General features: G+C 31.1%; 1 protein-coding gene across 2 annotated transcripts; it reads left to right on the forward strand.

The window, feature by feature from the left end:
• The first annotated feature begins 496 nt into the window (after positions 1-496).
• LOC139488887 (tachykinin-like peptides receptor 99D) lies at positions 497-17,165 on the forward strand. 2 transcript variants are annotated; one of them, XM_071274846.1, is made up of 6 exons: positions 497-1,391; positions 7,325-7,528; positions 10,321-10,471; positions 13,136-13,332; positions 15,278-15,528; positions 16,154-17,165. In XM_071274846.1, exons 1-5 carry the CDS (start codon positions 1,024-1,026, stop codon positions 15,516-15,518), a joined length of 1,161 nt encoding a protein of 386 aa, XP_071130947.1. In that variant the 5' UTR covers positions 497-1,023; the 3' UTR covers positions 15,519-15,528; positions 16,154-17,165. The 2 variants fall into 2 exon arrangements, with proteins under 2 accessions (XP_071130947.1, XP_071130946.1); XM_071274845.1 differs by lacking the exon at positions 16,154-17,165 and having other exon boundaries at positions 15,278-15,581.
• The last annotated feature ends 4,563 nt before the right edge of the window (positions 17,166-21,728 follow it).

Below are 21,728 nucleotides of genomic sequence, written 5' to 3' on the forward strand. Positions count from 1 at the left end.
TTCGATTACGGACTTTCCGTATTGAATTTTTCTCAGAGTTATGTATTTCTGTTATTTTACTTATCCCCCCTTGTTAACTTTATATTGAAATTATAGAAATCAACTGTTACAAATGAACACGTTCGGTATATTTCATATATTTAAGTATAATAATATAAATAGCTTAAGAGCGTGTGTATAAAAATATCAATCGCAGTGGTAAATGGTTTATGTTATCCTAACTTTATGATTTCATTAAGTGCATATGCATTCAATTTATCTATACAGTCTACAAAAATACATTCCAACATCAACAGCATTTTACATGTAATATCAAACCTGAATTTACTACTAAGAAAAAAAAAAAAAAATAACCAACATGTCAAGAATCTTATTTAAACATGATGTGATTTGCCTGAGTGCTGTTTGTAACTGCTCTATTAAAACTTTTTTTAATGCTTTAAGATAACAAACGATAATATGAAAGTAAATTTGAATACAAATGATTAAAAGTACATAATATTCCAAATAAAGCCGTTTAATGTCCGGCCATGTACCGCCTCGTGAAACTAATTACGTATAACTTATATTGATTATCAGAATAACAGGTTAGTCAAATCTGTCTGATGTTTAGTGAAGGTATAACTGTAATTGAACTCCTGCTTATCAGTGTCTTTCATCTGATTGGGGAAAAACGATGTGTGTTGACAACACTTTGGTATTTTATTGGAATCATTACTTGAAAGATCACCACTACCTTGCAGCTATGTGATTCAATTATACTTTCGAATTATATCAGTGTAGATGCTATAGATTGTAAACCGCATTCACATTCAAAAATTAGCACAAGATTGTTAAAACCCCTTTACAACAATCAAATTAGTTTTTGAAATATTGGATTCCGACTAATTCATTGAATTTCTGTGTGATATCTTGATGAAAGAGCTGATTTACAGTTCTTCAGGAATTTAATAGATGGAACGTTAAAATGAGGACTTGAACAGTGGTATAAAGTGCATTTGTGGTTATATCCAGTATTATATAATGACAAGAAACGACACTTTTACAGAAAACAGAACGATGGAAGAAAACATATTTGTTATGCCTTGGTGGCAACAGGGGTTGTTTATTACCGCCTTTGTTATACTGTTTCTGGTGGCCACAGTTGGTAATTTAATTGTGATTTGGATCGTGTTAGCCCATAAGAGAATGAGAACAGTAACAAATTACTTCCTTGTTAATTTAGCAGTGGCCGATGCTCTAATTTCTGTCCTTAATACATTGTTTACGTCAACTTTTCTGATGTATCAAGATTGGTGGTATGGATTAGCGTGGTGTAAATTTACAACATTTATTTCTGTATGTACTGTGGCAGCTAGTGTACTGACTTTAATGGCAATTGCTATAGATAGGTAAGTAGTAAATACATACGTAGTAAAATTCAGGGTGGTTTTGGACACCTTTTTTAGCAGAATTATTAATCATCTATACAAATGTATCTGATAAATAAACGTAAATCGAGACCTCCAATTTTATATTTCTATAAATAATCGCAAATGTACAAATGTATACACATAATCGTGTATAATATTTAAAATCTCAATAAATAGAGTAGTTTTCCTAAAAGGTCACTACTTAACCTATTGTCTGTTTTAATTTAAAACATACATATATGTTTAGAAAAATGCGGCCTTGTAAACATTTTACCGACAAAATACTATTATGTTTCTAAAATTTTGACTTATTCGTCAACTAATATACTACCATGTACTATAGCGTTCACCTTTTTTAAAACTTGAATGTAGATGCCTTTTCATGTTTTTGCAACGTTTATGGAATCAATATCAAGGAGTCCCCAAAGACAATATGGGATGGCTAAATAAGGGCAACTGTCATATACTGCTGTTCAAAAGTCATAAATCGATTGAGAGAAAAACAAATCCGGGTTACAAACTAAAACCGAGGGAAACACATCAACTATAAGAGGAAAACAACGAATCCACAGAAACACTGAAGTGCAACAAAAAAAAATAATGCAACAAATATGGAACCGAACTAATAAATAACAACTACAGTATTCCTGACTTGGTACAGACTAAATATGTAAGACTCAATTCCACTATATGTAGGAAACAAATTACCATAATAGCCGTCCGTTTAGATCGGAGTGGCATACGTTCAATCCTATGCCATTCACAAGAAAATACTCAGGCTCTTTAAAAGTTAAGTAAACTTTCAACAACACTGAAGAATCCGTAGATGGTCATACGAGTCTGTATCTAATCGGTGATTGATTTTCGTCTGTGACTATCATATTCGATGTTTTTGTTGTTGTAGGCAAAAGGGGGTATTAAGTGTAACTCTTAACCGTCCGTCTCAGTTTCATTTCCGCACTCTCATTTTAATTTTCTTAATCCAAATTATATGACATTCATATTTAATGCTGCGAATCAATACTTGCTGGCAGACTTTTAATTTGGACAGTGAGTCGCTAATCGTTATATAGTTATGCTGCTATTTAATTTAGAATATTTCAACACTTTAGCGAGCGCATTCATGCCCTTAATACCGTATTCTTTCATTTTTAGTTTTGTTATATTATATACGGTGTGCGTGGATCTAAGATTAATTGACTATTTTAGGTCTTTTAGATGATATAAATCTAGCTTTTCATTTATTCAAATATTTATTCTTTGGAATAGAAATTATTGGAGTCGAAGCGATCCTGATGATGGTAAATTCTAAAAAGCACTTTGGACCCACAAAACAAAATGCAAAGCTTAAAAGTTAAATGTTTTAGGATTTCACTATAATATCATATTTTGTGTAAGGTATTTCTTCTTAAATACAAATGGAGCTCAGTAAATAGATCAAAACATCCAAAATTCGATTTTAGGATATTGTTAAATATTTGTTGATTTCAGTGACGTCATTATGCTTATTATTTTACGTGAACGACTTCTATGGATTTCTTGTAAGATTATCTACTCCATATAGGGATGCAATTGATACTCTTTCGTGTGTTTCAAAATAACACTCAAATCAAAGAAAACGACACGTACATTCCTACGGTTTTACATAATGGACTCATTTTAGTTCCATATTTTGATAGTCTAGCAAATTACGAATAGATTCTAACAGGGTATCATACAGTTGGCAAAAACGTTCACAAACAAACACATTAATATTTGGTTGGAATTTTGTCAGTTCTCATCTTGAACAGTAAAATAACAAAATATATAAAAAAGTTAAGATATTAGTCAAGAAAAAACACTATCAAAATACAGTAATATAAGAAATAACAGATAATAAAAACCGAACTACATCACTACATAGAAAAATATCGTATCAATAACTGCATGCAATTACTTAAGAAAGGTCAAAGTATTACATCGTACGGAAATTCTTCATTTTTACATTTGATTGAATTAATTGAATTAATAACCAATAAAATAGGCTTTTATGCTAAACAGTTAATGTAATTAAGATAGCAATCGTATACATCGCCGATTCATTAACCAAGGAATGCAATACCCTTCCACAAAAACCCATGTCCTTGTGCGACATTATATTTTACTTGTTATAAAGTTTAAGTTTAAAAATAAAGAGATGTGGTACCGGTGTGATTCCTAATGAGACAACTATTCACTATATTTCAAATGGGGTCGCGCGGATATAAGCAAATGAAGTGTCTATTCTTTAAATATATTATATTTTTCTTCAAAGGATAATATGATAAGTATAAATAACAGCGTATTTAAATGTACTAAAATTCTCTAGAAATGTAATTATTGAAACAACAATATCTGCTTTACAGAAAGACCTAGACCTACATCAATATACATCGAAAGGCTTTTGATAGTTATAAAATATATGTGTCACTGATATTGTTACCACATTCCCGTTCTCTTGTACAAGATTGTGACATCGCCGAATGAGTCTGATCGTCAATTTTTTTCTTATCATAGACAACACGATGGGTGACACTAGGTGAACGGAATTCGCTTACCCTTGCGAGGAACCTAAGGTGGTGTCGTTTAGGTTGTAGTGTCTTTATTTGTCTAGTTGGGGACTTGTTTGTCTTCTCGTCGTCTTTCGTGGTTTTGCAATGGCGTTGTAAGTTTATCTTCGACCTACATGTGTAAGAACTGAATTATACTTTGACATTAGCCCCCCTTTATTTGACTACAACTATTATTTAAATTTGACTGAAATGTTTAAATAATTGCTGCTAGAACTTTCCCGTTTGGCGTTAACATCAATACTAAAGAGGCATCTGAAATGAAATGAAATCGTCTGTCGAAAGTAGAAAATCCTCTGCAGGCTACAGAAGAATTGTGAAAAGTCTATCCACTCCTTTATACTAAAATCATATTTAACGTTATTGAAAAAAAATGTGATAAATTAATACAAAAATAGATAAAATAAAAGAATTGTAGAGCATAACAAAATTGAATACACAGTTACTTGTATAGATAAATCGCAACGAATGTGTTTGTTTTCAAACAGCAGGTTCTAATTCATATAAACGATATTCAGTACGACTACTATAGTATTCAAAACATAATAATTAGATTAAGATTGAGATTACCTCGGAGCTTTTTACTTAAAGTATTTTTGCTGTGTGCTTAATTTGTTAATAACGAGAAAAATGTCAATTACTTTCTAATCTTTTCGTAGTTTAAAACTTTATATCATCATATATTTACAAAATTGGTTCGTTTGGATGTTTTTCGTTGTGTCAGCCCTTTATTTTGTTAAAACTCAATGCTTGACTATAACAACATTTGGTTTAGGAATTTCTACAATCTTGGTAAGCATAAACGAATCTTAGGTTGACTACTGTAGTGAAAATAGAAAAAATAACATCACAGATATAAAAAATACATTTATTAAAGTTGAGTAAAACAAATTTATTTGACAATTATAATAATATAAATCAATATATAATTATACGAGTGTAACCATTGCACGACTGGTTTGTTCCTAGAGATGTCTTCTATCTCTTTTTACTTCTCAAACACAAATATAGTTGAGAATCTTCAAGGGACAAACATTCGAGACGATATAGCCTTGAACTATTGACAGGAAACGTACGCCATATGTCCGAGATGTATAGCATTTATCAATATTGGTGTACACAATGACAGATGTTCTCATTGTGGCGATTGTACTGACACAGGTTAAACATTAACTTATAAAATATTTCCGGAAATGTTATAAAGAACTACTTAAAAGTAGCTTCACTGGTTCCACAATCGTCTTCATTAACATATTGTCTAAGAGTCTCCTCGTACTAGAGACATGTTTATTCTTCAATAGATCTCAAATGTTTAATCTTGTTTTTCTATCATAATTACGGTATAGTCATATAACTGACCTATATATTTAACTGGTAGACTTCAAGATGTGTGTTGCGTTATCGGAATAATATTAACTGGATCGTTCTGATTGGTTTAGACAACATATACGATGACAAAGAAACTACTGAAGATGAATTTCGAGGAATGGTTGTTTGATGGTGACTTTACAGACGTATTTCATAAATATTTACGTCGACATTCAATTGAAAATCAATATAACAGGCCATCCAGATAAATGTTGCAAGCCTTATGGTTCTTTGATATGCAGGCATTTTGACACTACCTTTTCACGAGGCACTGGAATGAACGTCTTATGACAAACCTTCACGGATGCGCACTTATAATTTTCGCATATTCAGTAGCAAAATGCAGACAACTTTCCAGCAAAGGCTTTAATGGTGAAGGGAAGAATTTTAAGTGACCATATATCCAAACCCCTGTCACCACTTTGAGATTATATATCTTTGAGTACGTAGGTTGAATGCTTAAATGAGTAAACTGACATGCATTAAGAAGTCAAGCGGTTGAAACAGTGTTCGTCTCATGTATATCTGTATAACCAAACAAGTAATGAACTTATTGTTTAAATATCAACGGTTGAAGGCCGTACGGCGACCTATAGCTGTCAATTTCTGTAGCATTTTAGTCTCTTGTGGAGAGTTGGTTCATTAACAGTCGTAGCATATCTTCTTTTGTATAGGTATATCATTCTGATGATCAAAGTCAAGGTATTGTTTTTTTTATAAGATGTTTAATTCTAATGATTAGGGACTTTCCGTTTTGAATTTTCCTCGGAGTTCAGTATTTTTGTGATTTTACTTTTTTTCTACACCTTACATTATTTTCCCCTTAGAAGCTAGATGTGATTGTTGAACTATTCTTGATAAAAAAAAATTCTAAGAATTTTTTGTTATATTTAGATAAAATTGTCATGAGACACGCGTACTCCTTATTTTCTTGTATTTCAGATTTAATTACAAATCCAACAGTAAATATACAAGGCATCAAAGCAGTATAGAAATATTACTTTCCGTTGAAAAAATATCAATATCTAAAAAAACAACATGATTGCAGTCAAACGATGCCTTCTTTATGAATGTAGGATGAGTACGGCAATATAAGAAATGCAGTATTTGAAGTAACTTATAAATAACCAATACCATCTGAAGAAAGTTTGCTAAATTGATTTGATAAACGATTTACCTCATTAGACTGTTATTCATTAAGTAAAAGCATTTGTTTGTTGTTTTGTGTGTTGTAATTTACCGCATCAAACACATCTATTTGACTAATTCCAACCACTTTGTGCAATGTCAAAAGCCAAAGTGTTCTGTAGGTATAAATTATCTGTTTAAATTTTTTTCTTTGATCTTTTACATTCACAATACTCACTAAACTTATAATTTTGACCTAAACAATATATTATTATTTTGTTAATACATGTACAATTAATGGTAACGTAGGAGATCGTGAGCTTGTTTTCAGTAACTGTGCGCATTAAGTTAAATTGTATAAAATTGAAGTTTTACAATTTATTGGTATCTATTTTAAAACTTCTGGATTTCTAATGATCATCAAATCAAATCGCAAGATATAGAACATCTTATTTATTTATATAGTGTGTTCTGATGATTTTGTTTTAGTTATAATAGAGGTACCTGCGTTTCCTGTTTTATTTTTACTATGTTCTTTATGTATGTACTTTCGTAATTGCACCGAGCGAGGTGAAATGGAAGGGATAATAACCATAAAAATGAAATTGTTTCATAATAATACGAAATTTCGAAATACACATGCATAGCGAGTTAATTGATGGTTCCGTGCAGTTAGTATTTCGCGATGTTTACCTATATATCTCACCTTCAAAACGGAGCTCTGTACCTATGACTTTTACATTTGACAGTCCTTTTATTCAGGCTGAGGTATGAACTCTTTTGTCGATTGTTTTGTTATATCAATGACTAGTACTATTTTTTTTATAGATATTTGGCAATTGTTCACCCTCTACGTCCAAGACCTACAAGTCGAGTAGTCTTAGCCATCTCCTGTATTTGGTCAGTCTCAATATTATTGGCCTCGCCTAATCTGTTATATGGTAACGAAGTTTTCTATGCTAATTCTACACAGATAACATGTACTCTAGTCTGGCCTGATGGTCAACCATCAGTCAGTGATATAGATTTATGGTAGGTATGATTTCTTCTTATACATTTACAGTTTATAGTTTGTTTATATAATAGAAAACTTGTCGAATACACGTGTTAATGTTAATATATATACCGGATTTTTAATTATCTTATAAAAAGAAAAATGTTTGCTTTGATAAATTAAAGTTAAATTCATAATGTATTTTTTTTTTTTTTTTTTTTTTTTTTTTAACAACAAATATATTTTTTATTCTAAAGATATCTTGTTACAATTATGCTTTACTGTCCAAGCGCCAGTGGAGTATTCCTGTGAAAAAAAAACTTCTGAGTTGCCAGGAACATACTCAGAATATAATAAACAATATTACATAAACTCTTTATTTAAGTTTGAGATTACCTACGTAAGGGTAAACTAATTATACTTGCATTGATTTGAAACTGATTTCTATGCTAATACTACACAGTTATAATTCGCCCATGAATATTTTATGGTGGTGGACAAATTGCTAAAAGAACGATGTGAAAACCAACGTATTAAATTAAAGATAGTTTCAAATATCAGAGGTTAAACATTAATTTGCAGTACAGAATTTTAGCATATGAACTATGTTAACTAATGGAAATAAATGATGTATGCGTGACTTGGTATAAGCAAAAAGTGTAATGGCACTTCGCTTTCAATGTTCAACAAAACTGCGACACAATTCAAATTCGATTAAACTAGAATACGGCATGTTTTCAGTCATTGTAAACATGTTCAAGGCTCTCACAGAAAACCACTGATACTTCAAGCATTAGAATGAAAATCAAAACCAAAGAAAACTAACGTCTTTAATTCAAGAGTAGAATTTTAAGATCATAATTCTAATACACACTTCCATTGTACTTAGTTATGTTCGGTAAAACATAAGATTTGTGTTATTGTCATATTCCTTGAGAAAGTTGATACATGGTTTAAACATTTTTCGTGAATGTAGATGCAGGAGCCGTGATTATTTGATTTTCTGATTAACGAAGATTACCGCTTTAATCGAAACTTGAGATCGTCTATATCATATATATATTGGTGCTTTGAGTTATAACATCATCAATCCTTAAATTTGATACATGTATGGGTTGTTTAGTATTTGGTTTCCTGTAAAATTCTGTCATATAGAAAGTTTATGCATTGCTTTTTTTTATATTTGTAAATGTAGGAGTCATATTTTGTTTGAAACAATACCCCCTTTCTTTGATTATCAAAGATAACTGCTGTAGAGGAAACTTGAGATAATATTCATAATGGTGATTCCATAAATATACACTCTATCATTTAATTTGATAAATATTTTTTGTAATTTGAAAGTTCATTACTAAAATGTGTAATACCACCATTGATTTTCCCATATAGTCTTTTTTAAACTTGCACTTTTCAAAACATGGAGCAGAAATTATCTTTGTCTCAAATAAAGAAATACTTGAGTATATGTAAAGTTCTATTCTGTCCAGTACTATACAAAAACATTCACATAAGATTTCATTGCATAAAAGAAAATAACCATCGCTGGAAGTCAACCAATCGAATTTTCCCCCTTATTTAACCTGTGTACAAGCTTTATTAACCATGTAACCTCAAGTTTCCAAAATATTCTATAGAAACCCCAAATACAAACATAATGGTGTTTCAAATAACCCAAGATATGTGTTTATGACCCAGGAATGATTTACTGCAATTAGTTGTAGGATTAATTACATACAACTGTCAATTTCAAGGGAATATTTTGTTTCAACCTATTTTCGTTTCAACCGGATGGGGCGTACCATGATTTGGTGGTATGACACTAAAATGGTGATTAATATTTACCTATCTCGTTTTTTTGAAAAGTTTTTTTTTCTATTTTTAACAAAAGCTTTATCTACAAAAGAAAGATACACTGATCCGTGTTAATAGTCACAATTATTTGATCAATGATACATTAAAATTATGGATATTAAGTTTATACCCCGATCACTAAATCTGTTTTTCATTATTTACATACCAAGTTTACTTGACGCATTTCTTTTAATAATCAAGAAAAAGGTTGCAAAAAGGAAAATTATACCTTACCCTTTTCTCCATTTGTCATCAATGACACCAAGGAAGATGTTTATACAACAAACACACATATACAACGTATTCTGAGATTACTAATTTGCATATCAGTATCACAAGTTTAGTACAAATTTAGTACAAATGGTTACATGAAAGATCATCCATTGAAAAACTATTATTAGATCATAGATTGCCAAAAAATAATGATCGTAACAAATTGTCAATATCGTCTTAAATATGCACGAAAATAGTTTTCACAGAACGTTTTTTTATTAATCATCAAACAAGTTGTCATTGCAAAACAGCGATTCAATGGGCTCGATATGGTAGATGTTAACCAATTTTACAAACATTAGAGGTTCGTTTCAAGTATTCACATGCAACTACTCTGAGTCTCGTGGTGTAAATGTATGTGTAGCTGTGTATGTATACAGCTTTAAACTTTAAACTACACGGACGTACAAAAACAATAAACAACACTTACAAATATATTCCTAGCACACGAAAAATTAAGGAATTGACAGAGGACACATGATATATTGAAGTACATGTTTTCAAGAAACATTAGTAATTTAACAGTTCTGTAGACATTAAATGAAATCACTATTATCTTGTTCGTAGATACACATACAGCTTTGAGGAATAATTCAATAATACATGTAAATGTAGTTTGGTATATGTGTATTAGTTCCTAATTTCAAAATAGATGTAAAATGATATCATAATACTAACTAGAATATTCATAATGTTTTTGTTTTAGGTATAATGTTATTGTCATCATAGTTTCCTATGTTGTTCCAATGTTAATCCTTATAATAACATATACTCGCGTTGGAATTGAGCTGTGGGGACAGAAGGCTATCGGCGAAAACACACATGTACAGTATGACCGTATTCAGTCAAAGCGAAGGGTAAGTTAAACCAAACATGTATATACTGACTTTCTATCGCCATACCCTTTTTTCTCTTTTTCTGTCTCTTTAAATCTTTTTTTTGCAACCTACAATATTACTACGGAAAATAAATGATTGTTCTACAAACTATCAACAGCAATTTCATCAAACATTTTACTTCAGTAGGGGACATTATTAAGTTATGCATGTTCTATGTGTTTCAGCTTCTAATTTGTCGATTTTTGGTTGTTAACCCTGTCTGATTTTGTTCTTAAATGTAATATTTTGGACGCGTATTTGATGATTGGTATTGCAGACATTTTGAAGCAGTGTGATGATTATTTATTTACCGATCGCGATTTCGTTCTGTTTTCATTGTGAGTACCATTGATAAACATTCAAATCACCGATTTCTTCATTTTTGAATGGTGTAACACATATATTGAAAACAGAAACATATGTTTTTAAAATTAACCAATCTATTGACTCGGTTGTATAAATAAACCTTATGCATGTGGGTTCTTTTCTAAATCATCGACGCTGCATTACGTATTAACAGTTTATGAAATATCGAACTGTCTTCTAATGTTAAAAAGCGCTAGAGATTTCAGATATTCGTCACTAATAGATAAAATTTTGAGAACAACATTACTCGTCATGGAGTTGGTTTTGCCTGCAGTTGTTTACGCAAGAAACAATTGATATTTGCTTAACTTCTAGTTGTAATCATCTCGTACTTATTCAACAAGAGTAAAGAAGTACATTTTTTTTGCTAAAAGAAATGACGTATTACAAAACCAAATATTGTGGCGTGTAAATAATATTGAATTTGAAGTAAGATGTTCGAAATATTTTATTGTCGAAAAGTCATAAAAGGTCATTTCTGCAACTTCAGAACTCAGAAGCCAACTTTTGGGATCACCACCTCGAGTTTTTTTTTGCCCCCTTTACAGACAACCACTGAAAGTTGATTTCTGATCAATATATATTAAAATTTCTAAAGATTTTTTTCGAAGTTCTTGTTCATTGAAGTTCTTAATACGAATTTATTCTTTTTTGTTTTTTACGTCTTAATTATTGTAGATGTTTTATTAGATATATTAGACGAAATAGAACTCTTCATGTTTGCTATGTTATACAAAATTTAATCCTAGTATCTATGATGAGTTAATTGCCTACATCATACACCTATGTGTGTTGAAAACTAATTTGTTTGGTAAGATTACCCGAGTGGTGGATGTACTTTATTGTATATAGTTAGTGCCGCTTTACGTTAGTGTTTGTTGCATTTCCAACCTTCAAAAAAGATATCGTTTTGTTTTATGTTTATGGAGACATGGTGCATCATATTCATATTGCTTTCTTCGCCTTCTTACATTTAACCGAAACCCTATATATTACACCAGTAGTTATTGAACTTTCTGTTGAAATAAAACAGCTTAAATTTACCAGTTTGCCATTCGTCGTAATTCAATTGTTTTAATAATGTGCATGTTTTACGTAGTTTGTCTTCTTGGAGTAAATCAGACTATCTAATACATTTCAACTTCTTTTTTTTTTTTTTTTAGATATATCAAATTTTAACTTCGGTTACTTTTGCCCTAATTTATATATCTTGAATTTAGATTTCACTGTCTGAAAAGCTAATCAAATTTTCCAGACAATGAATTAATGGAAGTGGGCGAAACTACTATTTTTGATTTTTTCTGTTTAAATAAAATGAATTGCATTGCATTAAATCAGCCGCAAGGAGTGTCGCTGTTAAATTTTTGGTTATTATATTATCAAAATGTGTCAACTACTCAATAAATGTGATTATGAATAATAATTACCACAACAGACATTGCTATTTGAAATATGAGTTAATTTCAGATTGGTACGTATCAGTCACAGTTGTCATGAACCTTCACAAACACATATCGTAAATTATTCAAATTTTAATTTACCCGTGCGTATTAAATATTTTTCTTAACTAAGATTTGTAGGCAGTTGTATAATATTTCGATGCTGTTTGAATGACAATGAACATTATAAATGACATATCGTGTGTATCTGCGACGTTAGCGAGAATTCATAGCGATTTATACAAACTATTGTCTAGACATACACACATTGTATTAAAACATGTAACAAGTTGTTGTGGAAAGAGGTGGTTACTTTGTGGTGATTTCCTATATCCTAATGTACAAAAGAGGGACGAAAGATACCGACGGGACAGTCAAATTTATAAATCGAAAATAAACTGACAACGACATGGCTAAAAATGAAAAAGACAAACAGACAAACAATAGTACACATTACACAACATAGAAAACTAAAGAATAAACAACACGAACCCCAACAAAAACTAGGGGTGATCTCAGGTGCTCCGGAAGGGTAAGCTGATCCTGCTTCACATGTGGCATCCGTCGTGTAGCTTATGTGATAACAAATCCGGTAAATAGTCTTATTCGGTAGGTCACAAATGTATAATACATAAGTATCATCCGCAAAATGATATAAAATAAGTAAAATTACGTCAGCATTATTTCCCGATATAAACACACAATAACTATTACGCATACATTTAATACGAAAACTTAAGATGTATTTGTAAAAGAAAATCGGGACTGGCCTACCAAACTATAACTTTTTAAGCCTGCTATCATAATGAATTTTTCTATGTTGTCTTATATTTTTCAGGTTGTAAAAATGATGATATTTGTGGTGATAGTATTTGGTATATGTTGGCTGCCATACCACTTGTATTTCTTGATTGTCTCTGCAATAAAGGAAATATCTCTCAACAGATATATGCAACAAGTGTACTTAGTAATATATTGGATAGCAATGAGCAATTCCATGTATAATCCTATCATTTACTGCTGGATGAACAACAGGTATCTGAATCTCTATTCAGTAATAAAATGTATTCCTCATCACTCCATGTACAATCCCTTTATTTACTGCTGGATGCATAATTGGTAACTTAGTCTCTTTTCAGTAATAAAATGTACTCCTAATCTAATTTTCTGAATGTAAGTAGCAGTACGTTACCTTGGGTGTTTAATGAATATACAATTCTATGTATGATACATTATATACCTATATGGAGTTATTTTCTTTCAGAACGACAGGTCATTTTTTTCAGAATCAACCCGGACGATACCATGTTTCAATGAAATATGCTCAAAGGCATAAAATAATGACCTGTGTGAGGTCATTATTTTGTTCTTTATTAGTTATATGTGAAGTTGAATGCTTTACATTGTCGTTTTAACGTCATCCCGATTAACGAATTGGACCATATTATGTTTTTAGTACAAAATGTATATACTATTAGATATATCATACGGAATCGCTTAATCGAACGTAAATTTTATATCATTGTGGCAATTTTTATACAAAGGAGTATGTTATTCAGTGTTTCACAGTTTCAGTATTTGTTTTTTTCAAAAAGGAAGACCATCATTTATATTTAAAAGAAAGGCGAAAGTTACCAAAGGGACATTCAAACTCATAAACCGTAAAATAAACTATAAACGCCAAAGCTAAAAAAGACAAAAAAAAACAAGCATACACAAAACACAACATAGAAAATAAAAGAAAAAGCAACATGACCCCATCATAACTGGGTGTGAACTCTGATGCTACGAAAGAGTAAGTTGATCCTGCTCTAAATGTGACACCCGTCGAGTTGCTCTTGTAAGTACAAACCCGTTGACAAGTCTTATTCGGTCTTTCACATTCCGGGAAAATGAAATAGTAGCTTTGACAATTGAAATATCAATGTCAACCAACTCGAAATGGCGTCCTTTAAATTTACGATGAGATAATTTCAACTTCACCACTTACAACACTTGGTTTCAAAGCTCCCTAGGGAAAAGCAACCTTCAATCCATAAGCCCTGGAATATCGGATGCACTTGAAACATAAACTACATATGCAGGCGCTGCTGAAACTTTGGTACGCGGAAATCGAAAGTTCAAAATAAGTTAGCTGTAATGTTCTCTTTTGTCGGAAAGTTTTGTATAAACCGACTCTAATTGTCAATATTGTGATGTGAGTAAGAATACGAGCTGGGCCTAACTGTATCTGTTGTATCTTTTATTATGAGTTTGATTGAATAGATGTGTTCAACATAGTCACGAAATATTAGAGTATCCAGTGAGAGAATATCATCAATAGTGAGGAAATTGGAGTGAAAGGGTGTTGCTAATTTCTTTTCTTTCTTCCTACAAAGTTTCTGTATGAAGTCAGACTCATGCAACCTAAGGAACAAGTCGGCAAGAACTGGGGCAAACTTACATGTAATTGCCGATTGTTTGTTAAAAAAAGGTTTTCAACAGTAACACATATGTTGTCAATCAAGAAATCTAGCATATTGAAAATGTCAGGAATATTTTGTTTTAATCAGAGTAATATATTACCAGTGACGAGTTATCAATATAAAGACAAAAGACTTGTATAGACGTTGGTCATTATTTTTTATTTTCTAAACAAAGCAGCACCTAGTCTTTTTACTGTTGTTTTAATTTGGAATGATGAATATTAGTGTAAAGTATAGAAACATGAGAAAAGTCAGATGTGTTATATCATTGAAAGTAAAAATAGTCTTGGATCGTGTGTAGTCTAAACGATCTCTGTGATTTTGTAGTATCCACATTTGATTCACGCGTACGCCATCTCTGGAATAGGTTGTTTCAGAGTAAAATGTGTTGCTGCTAACATTGATGTTAATTTTTCAGAAAAGAAGTTGTGGAGCACTTAGAAGAACTAGCAATATAAGTTATACTATTGTTTGCAAGGACAGTTTATTAATAAATTGATTATTTTGAATTACAGATTCAGGCAAGGCTTCGTGGAGGTGTTTTGTTCCTGTCCATGCAGACCTTGTAAAAGACTGAAACAGAAACATGGCCATGAAAACACTTTTACAGCTGTTGGAACTTATGCAATGACAGAAAAATACCAGGAAAGAAATGGGTCTGTTCTGCAGTCTGTAACATACTACAATGGAAATCAGACTAAGAAAAATGGTTCAGAAAAAATGGAATGTTTTAGTGATGATGAATATTGTTTGTAAAGAGAATTGTGTAATTAATTTGTATATTCTTTATGAAATCATTATTAAATTATACAAATTACATATACAAAGCATGGCTAGATCTGAAGACAGCATAAACACCAATAAAAAGAATCAAATATGTATAGACAATTTAACACTTAAACATGATTAAATGTTCGAAATAGGAATGATTGAATATATGCTGTAAGGAAAAAGAACGGCAGATACGATAAGTCGGACGTAATTGTCCTCCTAGATTGGATTATATACATTTAGATTAACTGTAAAAAAGTGCCTGCTTTTTCTTTTCACCTTTTTCATAAGAAAAACGAGTTGTGGGATTGTAATCAATAAATTAGGTTGTATACTTAGTTTGAAAGAATATTGGGCCACATAAGGTAACAAGTCAACGAGAGGGTAAAATATTTACACAGAAACAACCGATTTTCGTTTGCGCTTTAAATGTATTTATTTACTGCACTTCAGCATAGATCTAATATGTTGCTATTGCGATATTAATTGATATATTGACATTTCCTTATCGATACTTACTAAAACAAGTTCACACTGGCTGAATAAATTTCTTTAATAATACTTTTTTTTTTGTTTCAAAGTTTTAGCTTTCTTATATATTAATTATCTTATTTTAACAGTTTGAATATTCAGTAACATTTGAATCAGTAACTCACAATGGATCCACATACAGTCAAGCTAACACTGTAGCTTAACCATGCCGGCAAACGATATTTCGACTAAATAGTAACTAAATGGCTTGTATTTTGACGAATGACCAATTTAGCACAGGTCGGGTTTCTATATACTTTTTTGTAGTTAAATAAATGTGGAATAAATTGCACATGTTACTTTTTTGTTTGTGAGATGCAACATTTTCTACAATACTTCTATATTAATGAAAAATTTAAGTTTGAAACCCAACACAAAAACATACACTTAAAACTCATACATTGTTCTTAATTATTGGTAAGTTTTGGCATATTTTAATCAATGACGTAAAGGTAAGACAGAAGCTATCAAAATGATGTTTAAACGCATAATTCAAATTCAAAGACAAAATGACAATGCATAGCAAAGCAAAACACAGGACCATGCATAAAACAAAAGTCAGCAAAGCACAGCATAGAAACAAAGACTTAGCGACAACCCCTCTCCTTTCCCCCTAAAATTGAGAAGACGCGATTGCTGTTATGAAACATATCCGTTGTCATCTATGAAACAGTTATTGAATAACAGTCTACCAACTCATGATGGTGTCGATAAAAGTGGCTGCTATGCAATCAATAAAATAAGATTATATCTTTTTGCTAAACTGCTGAATGAATTTTGTATCGTTACTTCTTTTTCTCAGGGGAGACAATAACAACGTTGTGTTTCAGGATACGAAATAATAATCAAGCACTTAATAAAATAAAAGTTAGGGTCAAGCTTATTCCCCTAAAGCTTCTTACAAACTTGTTCCTTTTTTCTTATGAACCTGACTGTATACACTTCACTTCCAGCTTTAAAGATGTTGTTCTCTTACTAAATATTTCAATAATGGAATATGATAAACGCCTTATTTTCATCAAATTTGGGATAAGGAATGTAACAATCTGCCTCATAGGTTTTCAATCTAAAGCAACAATGAAGTTGTTATTTTACTTATTGTCACTAAAAGGGTTTTTTATGAGACTAATTAATAAAAAAACAAATGATGTTGTTAAATTTTATATATGCCTTTTTGTGCTTCTTTGTTACATTTGTTTGTTGTTAAAGTGATTAAGATGATAACATAATGTTAACTACTGTACCCCTACTTTTGACATTTTAACCTATTGTGTCGGATTGTTTTGTTCACGCATTATTGTCAGTATAATAAAATTTGATGCGACTGTCATACAAGTTAGAGGTTTAGCTAGCTATAAAAACAGGTTCAATTCACTATTTTTTAACATAAAAAAACGTTTGTACCAAGTCTGGAATATGACAGTTGTTATCCATTCGTTTAATGTGTTTGATTTTGCAATTTAATAAGGGACTTTCCTTTTTGAATTTTTCTCGGAGATCAGTTCTTTGGTGATTTTACTTTTTTCAAACCATGACTTAATTCAAACATTTATATCACATTGTATCACTTTTTTGCGACACTCGAATACTTAAAATCAAAGTAAATTCTTCTCGTGCCAATTTAATAGTAATTACCAGGATTAAATTTATATATATTATTCCACTGTATGTTAAATTTAACCATTTAATCAGTTTTTGATTGGTTGAGACCATTCCATGTGACATCGAACAAAACATCATATTCCCCTCTGTAGATGTGGACCTCATCGTATGACGTTACGCGCGTTTAATGTTTTTTTGAATAGCATCAAATAGCGTTAGTAAATATATTACACTCTTCTATTTATTCTGGGACTATTATACTATATAGTTAGTCCAAGATTTATTCCAGCGGAAAAAAAGACTGTTAATCTAATTTTGATCGGTACTGTGTATCAATGCTTATGTCGTGTTTAGTTATTTAAACAAGCGGAAAAGAAAACAAAAGTATGTACATTCATATCTTATATTGAGATAGTAAACAAAGCAAAGGCAGTGGAACAGCTTTTCACAAGATGTTAGTTGTAATCCATCAAAATTTACACTTAAAAATTATATAAATCTAGATACTAAAAAAAGTCCCTACATATTATATAATACTGGTTATAGTAAAGGCCAATTACTTTACGGTTGAACTGCAGTGGTTCAAATGAACACATTTTCCAGAAAAATATTGTTCTTTCCAGCCTCTGTATATGTGGGCAAGATGAGAGCAGCAAACACTATCTGCTAGGATGTCATAATTATAGACTAATCAAAACTAAAACCATTTCAACACTACCAAGATATAATATACAAACATTATTATCAGGGAGTGAACTCATCAGTGATGAGGAAAACGAAAATATTTTTAAATTTGTACAGAGATTTATTTTAGAAACAGGGAGATTTGATACACAACAACTACTTTTATGTCGATTTTGATTTAGATGTTGAAACTTTAATTTAAAGGAACCTTATTTTCGAAACATTTACATATGTCACACCATGGAAATTACACTTCTAAAATAATTGCTGTCTTCATTTCCGTATAGTGTGATAACGACTATGTCATGTTAATTTAATTATATAGAATTATATAGTATGACAATATTTTGATATAATAAGTTGACAAATTATGTGACGTAAAAAAAAACAAAAAAAAAACATTCATTTACGTCGTTTCTCCAATTATCACTCTTTTTTAAATTTAGAATATCATTTTTTTTCTTAAATAATCTAACAAAATCATTATGACTGGACTGTACTATATCACACAAAATCTATTTTGTTTCATGATACATTTGTACATTTGATTGAGATATAATAAATTATATACACTTTTTAACGTTGAGTCGTTTGTGTTTTCTCTTATTTTTGAGAAATTGAGATAAGACGTGGCACGGTACTTGTCTATCCCAAATTCATGTATTTGGTTTTCATGTTATATTTGTTATTCTCGTGGTGTTTTGTCTGATGCTTGGTCCGTTTCTGTGTGTGTTACGTTTCGGTGTTATGTCGTTGTTCTCCTCTTATATTTAATGCGTTTCCCTCGGTTTTAGTTTGTTACCCCGATTTTGTTTTTTGTCCATGGATTTATGAGTTTTGAACAGCGGTATACTACTGTTGCCTTTATTTAAAGCAAACTCTTTTAACATTTGTGAGCAGTACTAATAAGAAATAATGTTATTATATACACATTGATAAACACATTAATTGGCTGTTTTTCAGAAATGTTTTGACTTTCGGTCACACAGCGGATTTTTACAACGATTTTGAGCCTGAATTTTTTTTAATTGTATTCAGGATCCATTACCCGAGCTGTTTTATTATAGTTTAATTTTATATTATGAATCCTAGTTAAATTGTAACATCTTGGTAATTTGATAACTATATAATAGGCTTGTATTGAGTTGTACATTTTTTTTAAAGATTGTCGGTAACTATCTGGTGTCTATGGATTAAAGATCAATATTTAATAGAAAACGACGGTTCATTTCTCATTTGAACAAAGGTTTATTCATGCGCACGAAAAATTATATATCTAGCAATATTGCAAAGTATTTTTCCAAGAAACAAGAAATGTAGAACTAAACATTAACCTAGTTCTAAAAAAAACCACCAACAAAAGATGATTTGTCTGCGCCCACGTCACCAACTTTGTTAAACACTTTTATAAAATCATTTAGTAATTGCAAAGGCGAAGAATAAAAGAAAACTGATGCAATATGATCATATATCAGATTGTTATACGTATAGAAATATATTATCAGTCTATTTTGATATGAACATGAAACTCAACATAGTTTATCCAAGCCACATGAAAAATATGACTGAGTAAAGATGTATTTCTATGTTGTGTCGTGTGTACTATTGTTTTTCTGTTTGTCTTTTTCATTTTTAGCCATGGCGTTGTCAGTTTGTTTTCGATTTATGAGTTTAACTGTCCCTTTGGTATCTTTCGTCCCTCTTTTAACATGATTATAGGGGTAAACTGTGTCTGAACTTATCAATCAGAGAAATTTCGAATGAACAACGATCAGTTATGTGTCCAAACCAATGGTATTACCTCTTTAGAGACACATACAGTATTCAGATCTTGATATGTCGAACAAAAATTGCTGTCAATTCAATATAAAGCCTTCACTGTTAAATTAACAGACTTTTTACATTTCAATGACAACGAACAACACTGTAAAATATCTAAGTGTAATTCTAGATATAATTGTAAAACGTGCGACATGTTAATAACGGACACGTGTTTTACCAGTAGTTTAACTAGCAAAACTTATAATAGACGTAGTCATGATGATTTGGATTGTAAGTCCTCTAATCTAGTTTACGGAATAAGTGTACTTTGTGTGGTTAGATTAATGTAGGCGAAACAAAGAGCAGATTAAAATGTGTACGATATTCATAACCAACAAATCGTTTACCAACATTTCAACCAAATTGACCATTCAGGAAATTCCATTAAAGTTAGCATTTTAGAAAAAAATTTATCACCACACCAATAATCCAACATGAAGTACACCGTTTCGCAGACAAAGAGAAGAGTACTGGATCAGACAATTAGGTACTGCAACAACTTGTGGATGTAACGATAAAATAGATACTGTAGGTAACTTGAGTAGCCCTATCTGTAGTTCAGTGAATGTGATGGAATTATTCAATAGGTCTCTTCGTCGGCCGAGGAGCCATGGACATCGTCGCTATAATCCACCTGATATGCATCTGTTTCTATAGATGACCTTGCCGAACATATCAATAAACCTCTTGGAATTCATCACATTCGCTCTAAACTGTACTCACTTCCGCTTTCTAGACTTAACTCTCTATTGAAATCGTGTGGAGAATGCCACACTACAGATAGTCGATCTACGATACGAAGTATAAAATAGTTGCCATGATGATGGATATTGCTAACAATAGATTATTCAGACCCGTTTTTGAACATTCGGAGGAACTGAAAAAACGTTCATTCTTCAATTTGAAGTTCACAAACAAGGGTATTGATGCTATAAATATAAGTAATGTTCTGCACCATAAAAGAGTAAAAAGCAACATTCCTTCTTACTTTAAGGACCACTCTTCTCCTGTGGTGAATTTACAATCTTAATCATTAAAACATGGTACCAACATTAAAACCTTTGATTTTTCAACTCTTTATACCACAATTCCACATACTAAACGTAAAGCTTATGTTTCTTCAACAAATAGGGCACTAGACGTTTTAAATATCTTGTTTTGGGCAGAAATTCAGCTTACTTTGTGAAAAAATCATACAGAGTCAGGGAGAAAATACACCGAAGAGGATATCACTGCCATGCTGGACTTTTTGATTGACAACATATTTGTTGAATTTGGAGGTTTGGTCTTCCAACAGACTATTGGAATCCCAATGGGTACCAATTGCGCTCCTCTACTTGCAGATCTTTTAATTCTTAAAATTTAACCTTTTTTTATAGTGATGATGTACTGTCTCTTAATAATAACATATTCAGTGATCACTTACATTTAATATATCAAAGTGAACTTGAAATTAAAAATACTACCGACACAGATAAATCTGCTTCATATTTAGACCTTTTTTCTCGAAATGACTCCTGATAGTAGATTGAATACCAAAATTTATGACAAACGCGA

The sequence above is a fragment of the Mytilus edulis genome, chromosome 9 (assembly GCF_963676685.1).
Source record: "Mytilus edulis chromosome 9, xbMytEdul2.2, whole genome shotgun sequence".
NCBI lineage: Eukaryota > Metazoa > Mollusca > Bivalvia > Mytilida > Mytilidae > Mytilus > Mytilus edulis.